Source organism: Erythranthe guttata, chromosome 5 (genome assembly GCF_056151865.1).
Source record: "Erythranthe guttata isolate IM_541 chromosome 5, IM_541, whole genome shotgun sequence".
NCBI lineage: Eukaryota > Viridiplantae > Streptophyta > Magnoliopsida > Lamiales > Phrymaceae > Erythranthe > Erythranthe guttata.
The window spans coordinates 770,088-783,412 of record NC_142537.1 but is presented as its reverse complement, the minus strand read 5'-3'; the positions used below and the strand labels follow the sequence as shown (position 1 = coordinate 783,412).

The 13,325-nt window shown below is 33.2% G+C and overlaps 3 protein-coding genes across 8 annotated transcripts; 1 reads left to right on the top strand and 2 right to left on the bottom strand.

Moving 5' to 3' along the window:
* Nucleotides 1-304: 304 nt before the first annotated feature.
* On the bottom strand, nucleotides 305-2,270 carry LOC105974637 (cyclin-D1-1). Of its 2 annotated transcripts, none has more exons than XM_012999752.2 (6): nucleotides 1,863-2,270; nucleotides 1,682-1,768; nucleotides 1,208-1,306; nucleotides 895-1,096; nucleotides 683-819; nucleotides 305-595 (listed from the first exon to the last, which is right to left on the bottom strand). In XM_012999752.2, exons 1-6 carry the CDS (start codon nucleotides 2,085-2,087, stop codon nucleotides 500-502), a joined length of 846 nt encoding a protein of 281 aa, XP_012855206.2. In that variant the 5' UTR covers nucleotides 2,088-2,270; the 3' UTR covers nucleotides 305-499. The 2 variants fall into 2 exon arrangements, with proteins under 2 accessions (XP_012855206.2, XP_088674518.1); XM_088818392.1 differs by having other exon boundaries at nucleotides 683-759; nucleotides 1,863-2,225.
* A 1,509-nt stretch (nucleotides 2,271-3,779) lies between these two features.
* LOC105974639 (F-box/FBD/LRR-repeat protein At1g16930) lies at nucleotides 3,780-5,698 on the bottom strand. Of its 2 annotated transcripts, none has more exons than XM_088818225.1 (2): nucleotides 5,663-5,698; nucleotides 3,780-5,397 (listed from the first exon to the last, which is right to left on the bottom strand). In XM_088818225.1, the coding sequence occupies exon 2, from the start codon at nucleotides 5,367-5,369 to the stop codon at nucleotides 3,933-3,935; it is 1,437 nt and encodes a 478-aa protein (XP_088674351.1). In that variant the 5' UTR covers nucleotides 5,370-5,397; nucleotides 5,663-5,698; the 3' UTR covers nucleotides 3,780-3,932. The 2 variants fall into 2 exon arrangements, with proteins under 2 accessions (XP_088674351.1, XP_012855209.2); XM_012999755.2 differs by lacking the exon at nucleotides 5,663-5,698 and adding an exon at nucleotides 5,632-5,654.
* Nucleotides 5,699-8,888: 3,190 nt separating this feature from the next.
* LOC105974622 (uncharacterized) lies at nucleotides 8,889-12,218 on the top strand. Of its 4 annotated transcripts, none has more exons than XM_088818391.1 (9): nucleotides 8,889-8,998; nucleotides 9,378-9,755; nucleotides 9,856-10,014; nucleotides 10,833-10,913; nucleotides 11,034-11,126; nucleotides 11,207-11,350; nucleotides 11,483-11,590; nucleotides 11,772-11,823; nucleotides 11,919-12,218. In XM_088818391.1, exons 2-9 carry the CDS (start codon nucleotides 9,417-9,419, stop codon nucleotides 11,948-11,950), a joined length of 1,008 nt encoding a protein of 335 aa, XP_088674517.1. In that variant the 5' UTR covers nucleotides 8,889-8,998; nucleotides 9,378-9,416; the 3' UTR covers nucleotides 11,951-12,218. The 4 variants fall into 4 exon arrangements, with proteins under 4 accessions (XP_088674517.1, XP_088674516.1, XP_012855190.1 ...); XM_088818390.1 differs by having other exon boundaries at nucleotides 8,917-8,998; nucleotides 11,031-11,126; XM_012999736.2 differs by lacking the exon at nucleotides 8,889-8,998 and adding an exon at nucleotides 9,015-9,270.
* Nucleotides 12,219-13,325: the final 1,107 nt, after the last annotated feature.

The window sequence follows — 13,325 nt, the reverse complement described above, 5'->3', positions numbered from 1 at the left end:
CAGAAGTTCAGTACATGGACCGACCAAACATGGCCTTAATAATTAATGATGCAAACTTGGAAACGTTAGTTTTGTGTGTCTGAAATCTAGTGAAGACGAGACAGTTAATGGGGTCAGCTTACTGATTAATTAATTAATTAATTAATTAATTAATTAATTAATTAAACGAGTCTTTTATTGCCTGAGGGGCCAATATTGTAATTATTTAATAAATAATTAGAAGTTTTTTTTTTAATATTCAATATTATTTAAATAAAAACAAATGGCAAGGCTACAAATTCTTCAATTGTACAATTCACATGCATTTGTGCAGACCCCCGGGAATATGGGGTCGGATAAATTTATTGATGCTTGATTTTATTAAAAAAACAAATTACAAATAAATAAATAAATAAAATAAGAATCATACAAAATTATTGACAAACATGCAGACGTATATATATAATGCTATTAATTATCTGCATTTTTTACTCATGCAAATATAAATTTCTGATAATCTTCACAATACATGATTCGGAGCTGTGGCGAAACTTTTCGCCCAGATATTATTGAACGTGATTCGTTGAATCAATTCGTGGCAACTCATAATTTCATCCTGCAAATTAATTAAAATGAATTTATATATATATTAACATAATCTAATTTAGTAATTTAAAGTGATTTTATTTAATTTAATTCTTACTTTGTTTATTAGTCCATCACACCATGACTCAGTATGTTGACCAGCAGTAATGGAAGAAAACTTTGGCAGATAATTTGCTGCACAAATTATTACAGCAGCAGCTAAGCAAGATGGCCTACACTCAAGGAAGCTTCTCTCTGTTTATAAATAAAATTAAAATTAAAAATATAATAAAATATGATGACGTGTCTCCAAAATAATCAAAATAGTACCTTGATTGGTTGAGAGAATAATTTCAGTTGCCCTTGATGAAATGAAATCCGTATAATTTCCGGTTGGATCAATTTTGTGCGCGAAGAATCTGAGATAACAAAATGGAGTAATCGAACGTAGTTTCCAGTCCAAGACTCTTAGAACAAGAAGTTCCATTCTTTGGATAGTTCTTGCTTCAAAAATAAATTTTGCATCTTCAACCTAATAATTATAATTAATAAAAAAAAATCATTAGAAATCTTATAATATATGTTGATTTTGAAGTAATATATACACTTTAATTAATAATTAAATATTATTAATTATATATACTTGAAGATTGAAAAGAAGAGGAACAAGAGGCTCTTCCATCTTAGCAGCCAATGACAAGCATGCTACGGACAATAGTTGCAGTGGCCATCCATTTATTTTCTGCAATAAAATTAATTAATTGTGACATAATATTTAATATTAAAATAAAACATTATATTAAAATGAATTAGTTGTATTAATTAGTTCAATTAAAGATATGTATAATATAGTATTTTATTTGTACAATTTATAAAAAAAATGGTGTTAATAATTCATTTGATCATACAACTACCACCCTTTATTGTAACACCAAATATTTAAATTATATTTAATGAACTTTAATTAAGTGGGTAAAGTGAACGTCTATATATGAAATGATTAATAAATGGAAAATTTTATTTTATTTTTGGTGCAAATTAATAAATGGAAAATAAAATGTTAAATGACAGACGATTTAACGTGTAGACTTGACGGTGACGGGGGAATCTTACTTACAGGCAAGTGATGTGAGTGAAGAAAACGATCAAAGTAGTTGACGGAGAGATACGCCGTTAGTGGCTGAAAACCGTAATATCGTTGCACCTGCATAATAGAAAGAAAGCAGCCACTCTAGCTAATTTGCGCCTGTGTTTTTATATCTGAAGTAATTATCTAACTTGCGCAGAGAGGAATATACCTTTAGAATCCATGCAACAGATTCCGTTCTTACAGACGCGTCGATCGGCCGGCGTTGATGATGATCGGAGCGAGAACTACTGATTCGGAACAGATCTCTCTCGTCTTCTAAAAGTCCGGCAATGGCTTCCTCCACGTCCGGCGGCCGGGATTCGAGGTCCGACGAATATTCAGGCGAGTAGTCTCCTCCGCCGGAGAAGCACTCGGATGAGCACGAAAATGACATGTCGAATTTGACCGCCAGCCGTTCACCTCCTCATTCTCTTCCGATCATCACTCATTTATGTATATTTCGGATTCGCCAGAGTTTGGACTGAATATACGCCGGTAAAACTGGAGTGAAGAGAGAGTGTTGCGAATCAGAGTGGGAATGGGGACTGTAGGTTTTGTTCTGTTTAGGTTCACTTCTATATATATATACGGGTATTTATTTATTTATATAAAAAAATATAGGGGCCTTAAGATATAGGTCTCTGTTGACAAAATTTATTAGAATTAAATGATAAGTCTAAGTAAATATTTGTTTCACATACTTTATAAATTTTATCCCAAAAATACTCTCCACACACAAAGTATGAAATTTGCATCAAGTAATATTTAAACTGCGTTTATCATTTTTTATTATGCACTTAACATTTCATTTTGCATCGAAAATTTCATATGAATTATTATTTTTTTATTATTCATTTTCGTATTTTTTCAGTATTTTAGGAATCTATTCTTTTCCATTCTTTTCTACGTAATTTGAAAATTATGAATTTAAAAAAAAATGTATAGATACCCATGGAAACTGTAGTAATTCATAGTAACCTGGAGTAAACCATAAACATCTCTGATAGCATATTTTTGAAACCCTAGCATCTTCTCTTAACCCTAGCCGCTAGACACCCATAGTAACCCATAGACATCAAATCGAAAAACCCTAAATCCATCCCACCAAACCTTAGATCCACCCACCAAACCTTAGATCTGTAACGCCAAAGACCACCCACCCCCATCCACGCCACTAAGGATACCACCCACCCCACTCACGCCGCCATCACCTTCGCCCAGCATCACCGCACCACCAACACCATTCTCGAACTCCGAGCACCGCCGTTGGCCAGCATCACCCTCGAACTCCAAGCGCCGCGGACCACAACAGTTCATCCCATCGTCGTCGCTTACTTACCTTGATAACTACCTTTCCCATGCCGCCGCCTCCACCGCCGTGGTCGCCATAGCCACCACCTTCTTCAAGCATGGAATGGTGGCGAGAGAGAGTGAGATTGAGCGAGAGCCAGAGAAAACGAGACAAAGAGAGAAGAAGAAGAAGAAGAAGAAGAAGAAGAAGAAGAAGAATAGATCTGACGGAGAAACGTAAATAATTAATTTATAAGATTTAGAGTATAATGGTAAGACAGGGATTAATTTTTTTATAAGGATGCCAGACATATATTATTTCAAATTATGAATTTAATTAAAAAAATGGATTTAAACTTGCCATGTAGTTCAAATTATATATTTTTTAGGGGCCCGTAGCATATTAACCCAAAAATATAACTATTTAGTTTTTTTTTTTTTTTTATATTTGTTTATAGTTTTGTATGTTCATCATATTTATTTGTTTATAATTATGACTAAAGTGGAACTAAATGTGAAGAGCGTTTGGTAGCCAGAATTTCAAATCTTTAATTATTGGTAAACGTAGAATTAATAAATGCAGATTAAGGATTGTTACGTGTCAATGGAAGTAGACAAGGCCACAGGTTGGGTCCGGGTCCAACTTTTAGGGGACCCGAAACCAGCCCGTGGGGAGGTGGGTCCACTCGGGTTCCCCGGGTCTGGGCTAGTTCCGGAGTGGGTCTGGGTCCAAACCCATTTTTTTTTTTACTATTTTTACATATATTTAAAAAAAATGAAAAAAAGATGAGCTAAATTGATGTCATCCAATAAATAATCTTGTATTAATTTGAGCAAGTTGAATAAATCAAACCAAAGAAAAGAAAGACTGAAAGAGTTGATCTTAAGAAGCAAATACATTAATAAGCAAATAAAAAATATCAGCAGAGACTAATAATAGTAGGAGTACTCACAGAGGAGTATTTCTCCATTTGAATGCAAATCGAAATTCCAACCCCGATTTAAGGTCCGACAAAGTTAACGGACGCCATTCTTCTCGAATGTCCACTCTCGTCTCGAAGCTTACTTCCTCCAAATCTCGAAACAACAACTGCATGTGCTCGTTTCCACTTTCTCTCTTCATTAGAAACTTCCTTAGAAACCTCACCGATTTTATCTCGTATCCGTAAATGTTTCTTGGACGACAAATAAAAAACATATAAACTACAAGACGAGAATCCATCTTTAAGCTCTCAACAATAGGTCTATTATCAACATTCTCTCCTACCGTAACGTGTTTGTTTATCCTGCCGTGTTGATCGATTGCCAGAGAAATCTCGGAGTGGCGTAATGAATTGAGCAGTTCATGTAGCTCGAGGAACCACGTCAAACCGTTATAGTCTAGGTATATCTCCGACTTCCACTCGCTGGAAGTTTCTGCAAAAGAGATGGTCGGGACTTTGAGCCCGTGATATGCAAAATACAGTATGTTTGGGGCGTTAATAAATAGCTTGGTTTTTTCGATTCCGGGGCAATGGTATATAGTCAAGCGTTTGAGACATGGGAATATAGTCGACGAAAAGCGGTCCCACGGCGATGATCTCACGTACTGCATACATAAAGAATCGAGGTTACGAAAATCCGCTCCTTTGTGGTACGAAAAATTACTAAAGCAAAGTTGGACGGTCTCGAGAGATGGTGGGTGGAGTTCGAAGCTACAATGCTGGTCGTTCTCTCTCTCGTACAGCTGCAAAAACAAGTACTTGAGATTGTGAAGATGATTCAAATTAACTGCGCGTACCCTCCAAGAATTTCCTTCGACTTTTAGGTTTTCGACCAAAGGACAACCTAGGGTTATCTTCTGCAAGATCTCGTCTTCGATGTAGACATGTTCGAGACAGAGTGATGTTAAATGCTTCCACGGTAGTATCCTTTCCATAGTCTCTCTGTCCAACACGAAGTTATCCAAATGCAAATCTTGGAGTGATTCGGCTCCAAAGACTACGGGTGGCAGTTTAAGAGGTTGTGCACGATATACATGCGCACGATCCGTGTACGCGGAAAGCCGGAACTTCTTCAGACCTATAACTGTGAGTAACGGGACCCACTTTTGAAGGTAAGAACCCGATGTGTGATCGAGATCCGGATCGTCTAGAGATATTGAAAGGTGAAATTCGTCCAAGGACAGCCTCTCGTCACACTGTCGACGTAAGATATTGTCGACAACGGAGAGAAATTCGAGTTTGTCTCCTCTGAAGTTGTCGAATGATAAATCAAGATTGGTGCGGATACACCAATTATAACGCCACGATTTAGACAAGACAGATGTTTGGACAGCCTCTTTTTGGGAAAGAAAATTCAGTATTTGCTGTAAGATGTCTCGTGGCAACTCGGATATCCTGTCCATGGAGTCTCGGCTGAATGTCGAAAATCTTCTGCCATCAAAAACAAATTGAGAATATTTAGATTTCCTTTTTTTTTTTGAGTATAACACAAAAAGAAAGCCATGATAATTAGTCAGATAGGTTCATAAATCAATTTTTAAACAATATATAAATTCCAAAACATATATCAGTATATATATCTTGGCATGATAGATTTGCAATCATTGTTGTGATGGAACATGAAAACAAAAACTGGGTTTTTCGTAAAAATGAAAATTTTCTTACAAAAATACATTTTCAAGCAATACAAACTTACACGAAGAAAAAAATTAAAAAGTAATTATTATGATGGAGAATTAAAAAAAGTGAAGAAAGCAGTAAGAATTTTATAACCTTAAACTCCCGATCGTCTAGGAGAAGAATATTTCAACCCTAATTGAATTTGTCAATTTAGAAAGCCCCTTATATTTCGATTTGGTTATTGTACCGTTGGATCTAAGTCTGATTTTTTTTTTTGGGAAATTGGTTAGTCACCCATTATTCTAGACTTATATAGGTGGAGATCCAATCTATTAGATGAATATAGGTGTAGGTCCTTAATCAATTAAATTAAATTAAATTATTAGTGTATAGACATAGATGCCCTCAATTAATATTTATATGTAAATAGTTATTTTAGAAATTAAGTGAACAAATCCCACAAATCTCTCACTCTCTCTCCTTTCTACACGGTCAAACATCTCTCCCATCCCATCACACCTACACGCATCTCTCTCTCTCTCTCTCTCTCTCTCTCTCTCATCCCTTCTCTCTCTCACACACACACACACACGTATTTCACCCTCTCTCTCAAAGCAACTAAATTTGAAAATTAATTATTTATTACTTTATAAAAATATTTAATATTTTTTACATAAGTATTTTTATAGCAATCTTTCAATTATTAATTTTCTTAGATCATATGTGTTGGATTTTAATTGTTATTTTTTATGATTTCGACAATATTGCATTTTTTTGTTTGCATTTTCTAATTAGTTATACTTGAACAAACAACAAAATAAAAAATTTGAATAACATAATAAATTTGCAACATAAAATAGAAAACTGCAACGATACAAAACAACAAATGTAATAGTTGCTAACATTAACAACCACTAATTACAAACTGCAAATACAAACAGTGAAGGCAAATCGTGCACGAAAAATGATAAAGAATGAAGTGCAAACTGTCAACTGTAAACTACAAAAGTTATTTAAAACAACAAAATATGTTTGCAATAAAAAATAAAAAATACAAATTTCCATTTGAAATAGAAAAAATAAATTATAAAAATATTACAGGATGTGCAAGAAAACTCTAAAAAGTGTAATATTTTCACAATAAATCATGATGCAAACAATAAATTAAACTTCAAAGCGAAAAATAAATGTAAAGCATTAAACAATAATTTTTAACCACTGGCACTATCGAGGAACTTTTTCATGTCAGCGGCATTAACCGAAAATTGTCTTCTTTCTTTTTTACCCAGACATGTATTGGTTGAAACACTTTCACGGCAGGATATAATGTATAATCTTCAACCTACAAAAAACAAATTGCAAACTTTAACCACTACTTACTAATTGCAAAGTTAAGGAAAATAGCAAAAAAGAATTGTGATGGCAAACAACAAACAACATACGCAAGTTCAAACAAGATTTGCAAAATAATCTGAAAAATGCAAATAGAAAACTGATTGCAAACATGTGTAAAAAGAGAAAAACTAATCTAAAGTCCAATTTATGAGGATTATAGTACAATGTAAACCTAATTGCTAGCAACATAATTCGCAACTCAAGAACGTCAACATACAACAAGCATTACATTACAAAATAGTTTCAAAGTGAAAACTAAAATTGCAAATAAATGTCTTTTGCAACATACATGCTTCAAAGTGTAAAAAAAAGTAGCTTAATAAAAACTGCTTAGGTAAAATTTAAAAGAAATTAATAGCAATTATTAATTGGAGATGAAAACAACAATTCATCTTACAAATGTAGACATGAACTGCAAACAACTAATACGAACTCCAATTAAGACCAAACATGAACTGCAAACAACCAATAACAATTTCAATTATAATAGAGAATCGCAAAGTGCAAACTGCAATTTAAAAAAAAATAACTAGACTACTAACTTCAACAAACCCTGCAATTTATATCTGATTTCTCGGGGATTCGAATCCATCATCCTCGTTCGCTCGCTGTCTAAAAAAAAAACGGGTTATTGAATAAGTATTGAAAAAATCGAACAATGCTATGTACATGTAGTTAATAGGAGTATTGCTTACCGAGACGAAATTGTGTTTGAGCCACTGTAGAAATCACAAACAACAGATGAAGAAACAATAGACGATGTCTTCAAACAACAAACGATTTCCAAATAGCAAACGAGAAAAGAAAAAAAAAACTGATTTCACAACGTAGACAACAAACGAAATTTTGTGGATTGCAAACGGTAGACTCAATGCGATTTTTAGTTGGGTTAGATATTGATGAAATCGATGTTTTGGAGCGGTGAAATTTGATGAAATCGATTCTTGGGTATGGTGGAATTTGAGATTGATAATACGTGAAATTTTGGAATGGGTTAATTAACTGCAAGGAGAAAAATATGTGATATTTATTTTGGAGATTTTTATTTCCATATATTGTTAGGGATATTTTTGACATATTAAAAATAATAAATTTATTAAAAATTGAGTTTTATTAGTTGGATTTATAGACATAAAATCTCTTAGAAGAGGACCTATAGCAAATTGCCCCTTTTTTTTTAGTAATTAATTAAATAGGGAAGGGTGGTTTTTGTAATTTTCAGACTTAGAGGATGTTTGGTTAAGTTTATTTTAAACAGTTGATAAGCTCTTATGTCTGATAAGATGTTTTAAGAGCTGATAAGCTGTTACATCTTATTTTTATAGGATTAATTTCGAGAGTGTTTAGATAATGAGTTTATTTTCTATTTTTACTCATTATAAGATCTTAAATAAAAATGTGTGGTAGATGTACTTATTTAAAAAGATCTTATTTGCTCTCCAACAGCTTATTTTAAAAAAAATTAAGATATTTTTCTAAAAATTTACCCCACACTTTAGAAGAGCTTATAAGCTCTAAAACTTCTTATAAGCTCATTTTAACATCTTATAAACTTAGCCAAACACCCTCTTAGATCAAACGGTGTTGAGGTCAAATGTTTGAACACTAACGGCGGGTGCCACATTGAAACAATTTTTCAAGTACAAGGGGGTAAATTAATACAATAAAAGTAGAAGGGAGTAAAGTGATATTGAATCAAAGTACAAGGGAGGAAAATGAAATTTACCAAAAAAAATCGCGGGCCTTTCACATACTACCAACCGAATAAACTCACCCACAGCCCGAGTGGATTAGAGAAACAATCCACCCGGCTCAGCCCAACCAACATGGGCCTTAAAATCATTCTTTCAAGATGACCCGGACTCTGCAGTACTGACCCGTTTCAAAAGGATTAACCCGTTTCAATTAACTTGCAAATGAGCCCTTAAAGCACCCACCCCCTATCCCACCAGCTCCCCCTCCCCTACCCCCACCCCCACCCCCACCTCCACCCCCCACTCACCCACTGAACGTACAGGTATTCCAATTTATTAGGGATTGCAATTCAATTTATGTTTTAGGGTTTAATTGGAATTGAATTAGGGTTTTCTGATTGCTGTGGGTTTTTGTTTTGTCGAAGTTGATTGATCTTCTAGTTATTCAAAATGCGAGTTCGTTATGATTCTTCATTGCTATTACATTATATTCGTTAATTTCTTCGTGAAATTGTGTTGATGTTAGGGAGAAAATTCAATCAGTCGATAATGGTTGGGGTTTTGTGGTTAAAACAGCTAAACCTGGATTAATTAGGTCAATTTTTTTTTAATTTGTAAGGCATTATTTTTCCCCATTTCTTTTTATTTATTTGTTATGAATTTATTGATGATTAAAAAAAAAATTCAAAAATATGATTTCAGAAAAAAAAATCTGGGGAATAGGAGGGAGAAAGCACTGGAATGATCAGTTTGTTTCATGCATGCTGTTCAACTATATTATCAAGGACTGGTTGTCTTGTTACGAAAAGGCCGCCGATCGGACATTTTTACCCCTCGCGTAAAACGAGCTGCAAATTTCCAGGTGTTCGAACAGTGGATTTGGAATTGTTGTTAACGAGATTGGGAGTTCGTTGCTATTGTTCAAAGAAGTCTGGCGGGAGTGGGGCGCCACGTAAGCCGAAAGCTGGTCCTAAATCGCAGATGAAGAACGACAAGGAAGCGTTTTTCGTTGTTCGTAAAGGCGATCTTATTGGTGTTTACAAAAGCTTAAAAGATTGCCAGGCTCAAGTTGGGACATCGGTAAAATCACTTGTAATGAAATGTTTGTTATGCTCTTGTCTCGTAAAGGCGATCTTATTATAACACGACTCTCTTTGCCCTGCTGTTTTTTTCTGGGCAGATATGCGATCCACCTATAAGTGTGTACAAAGGTAGTTCCATGCCGAAAGAAACGGAGAAGTATCTTGTCTCGTCTGGGCTTAAAAATGCTCTGTACTCGATCAGAGCTTCTGATCTGACGGAAGATCTTTTCGGCACTCTTGTGGCATGTCCAGTTCAGGTATACATACATACATACATACAAATCATGATTCAAAAATCGTGATTTTTGTCGAAAATCGTGTGCTATATTAGTATACTAATTTTTTTTTGTGATTTTGCATGAGGATTCAAAAATTAGTGAAACAATTTATGGATGAACTATTTCGTGACTAGTTTCGTGTTTCGATTCGGTGTTCAATTTTTTGCGGTTTTACTTGAGGATTCAAAAATTAGTGAAACAATTTATGGATGAACTATTTCGTGACTAGTAGTGAATAAACATCTTCTATAGATGTTTTTCTGTTAAAAAAATATTTAAAATTGAATTTTAACATGGGAGTGATTTTAAGGAAAATTGTGTGCTTGAGTCACAATTTTTCGTGATTTTGCTTGACGATTAAAAAATTAGTGAAACAATTTTTAGATGAACCATTTATTGACTATTTATGAATACACATTTTCCATAGTATAGTTTGTGTTTTAAAAAATATTAAAAAATTGATTTTAACATTCAAGTAATTTTTAGAAAAAAATCGTGTGCTATAGTATACATATGTTTGTGATTTTTCTTGACAATTCAAAAATTAGTTAATCAATTTTTGCATGAACTATTTCTTAACTACTTATGAATAAACATCTTCTATACTATTCTTTTGCTAATATTGATTATAGATTCAATGGGTTACGTAACTACAATATGAAAAATTCGTGCTAGTTAAAGTACTGGTATGTTAGTCGATTTTTTATGCCAGCCAACAAAGAATATCCCGTTAAAACATCTTCTTTTAATTTGTTTGAATTATTTAATGATTTATAAGCATCTAAATTTTCACACAGCTGCCTTCTGTTAAAAGCGAAACATCTAACGAGCCCGTGTCAAAAAAGAGGTCACATGACGCCTTAAGTTCAGATTACGAGGTAATACATTGTTATCAACTCTCGTTCACTTTAATTTAATTGATTTTCCCAGCACATGGTTTTCTAGATACTATGTGGTAAGAGAAAAAAAATGAGCCTTTTTTTTTGAACTCTTAGCAGAGATTCTGTACTCTCGAGTTTGATGGTGCTTCGAAAGGAAATCCTGGACAAGCTGGTGCAGGAGCTATATTGCGATCGGTTGATGGAAGTTTTGTAAGTGTTATGTTTCTTCTTTGAGAAAGGGGTTATCTCTTAAATTATTACATGTATCTGTAATAATTTTTACATGTTAGGTTTGTAGGATGCGTGAAGGCCTAGGTATAGCTACTTGTAATGTTGCTGAATATCGTGCCTTTATACTTGGACTCAAATATGCACTTCGAAAAGGTTTTACGAGTGTTCAAGTTCGTGGTGACTCTAAACTTGTTTGCATGCAGGTATATATATATATCCCCATTCGAACTACACTTTTTAGCAGAATCTTTTAGTACTGATGTTGCTAATGTATTTATGGACTTATTTATTACCGTATCGAAATATTGCTGTCTAAACATGACCACCATTGACAGATAGAAGGTCTATGGAAGGTTAGAAACCCGAATATTGCCACCTGGTACGAAGAAGCTAAGAATTTGAAGGATAGATTCGTCAACTTCAAAATTACCCATGTTCTGAGGGTAAGCTTATTAGCTTATTACTAACCATAACCGAACATATCTATTGCCTCTGCATTATTTTTTATGTGGATTTTTCTTGGTTTACCTTTACCAATTATATATATATATATATATATTTATATATCATTTACATATTACTAGGCTATGAACATTATTAACTTATGATGTTATGTTCACGAAGGACTTGAATTCCGAGGCTGATGTTCAGGCGAACTTGGGGGTCGATCTTCCTGGTTAGGGCTTTCTCCTTTGTCTCAATTAAATATTTTATTTATTTATTATTAAAGATTTTCGAATTGATTCATTTATATTTACTTTGCAATTGCAGAAGGACATGTTCAAGAAGAGATTGATAAATAGTTAGCTTGGAGTATATATACACAACTACATTCAAGAATCAATCTGTTGATTTAAACTCTTTTAAGGGTCATAATAAATTTTTGTGCAGTTCATGATTTTGTGTAGTTTATGTTTTTTATTTTTTTATCCACGGGTAAAAAGCCGAATAAATTAGAGGGTCGATTTTCGATCGAAAGATTTGAATTCGAAGGAAAATTTTGGAATTTTGTTTTTTCTAAATAACTATATATATATATATATATACTGTTTTAAATTCTTTACAATGAAATTATACTTGTGTTTATTTTATTATTTTTTTCTGTAATAAAAACAAACATTCTAAGTAGGTTAGACATTGTAAACAGGAAGCAAATAGATCCATTCACCAATGCAATTACTCAGTAATTTAAAATATTTATACCACTTGAACATAAATAAATATCTTTGAAAATTAAATAAATAAATAACCGACAAAGTTGCAATATCTTCCTGGACAAATGCAAGCTATGAAACAACATGCACCAATCATAACATTAGAATTTAGAACAACTAAGACGTGATTATTTGACTTTGAACTTGTCATATGAGAATACTAATGATAGGTTATTTTATATATTATTATTTTATTTTTTATTTTTTATTTTCACCCCCTACAGCACCTAATTTAATGGGAAAAGGGTATTTTGGTCTTTACAAAGTGTCATTTTCCTTGATTAAGCCAAACAAAAGGAATAGTAAATATAAATTATATTAAATAAAAAATTAGTTAAGAAACCAATCTTCGTTTTTTTTTCTTTTTACGAATGAACTCGCTGCCAACCGTATAAATGCACTGGATAAATATAACCGTCTGCAGAAAGTTTTGAATCTGGATCAATTGACACATACTCACTTGCTTTAACCGCTAATTATCTTTACTCAGTGAAGGTTGATTAGCATCACATAATTTTGTTAAGATGATCAAATTTCATCTAATTAATAAACAATTAAGTAATTAACAGCTAGATAAGGTCATGTCCAATAAGGCCATTTCTTTGCATTAAGAGCATCCCTTTTGACTTTCAATATAATGACTCCTTTTTTTCAGAAATTAAATTAAAATAAAAAGAAAAATATTATTATGCAGCTTCATATCTGGGTTAGTGGACATATAGCACATGCGTTACTGTAATTACAAAATAAAAAAAAAAAAAAAAAAAAAAAAAAAAATTGCATATATAAATAGACGATGGCTACGATAATATTTCGATCACCATAAAAATCAACAACTTAATAAAGAGTCGTTAAATTAATTAAAGTCGCGTTTTGCAAAGTATGGCTTTTAGGTTCGTCGTTCCATATTTGACTTTCACGCTTTTCGTTGCCTCCGTCCTGGCGGCGCAAGATGCTCCGGCGC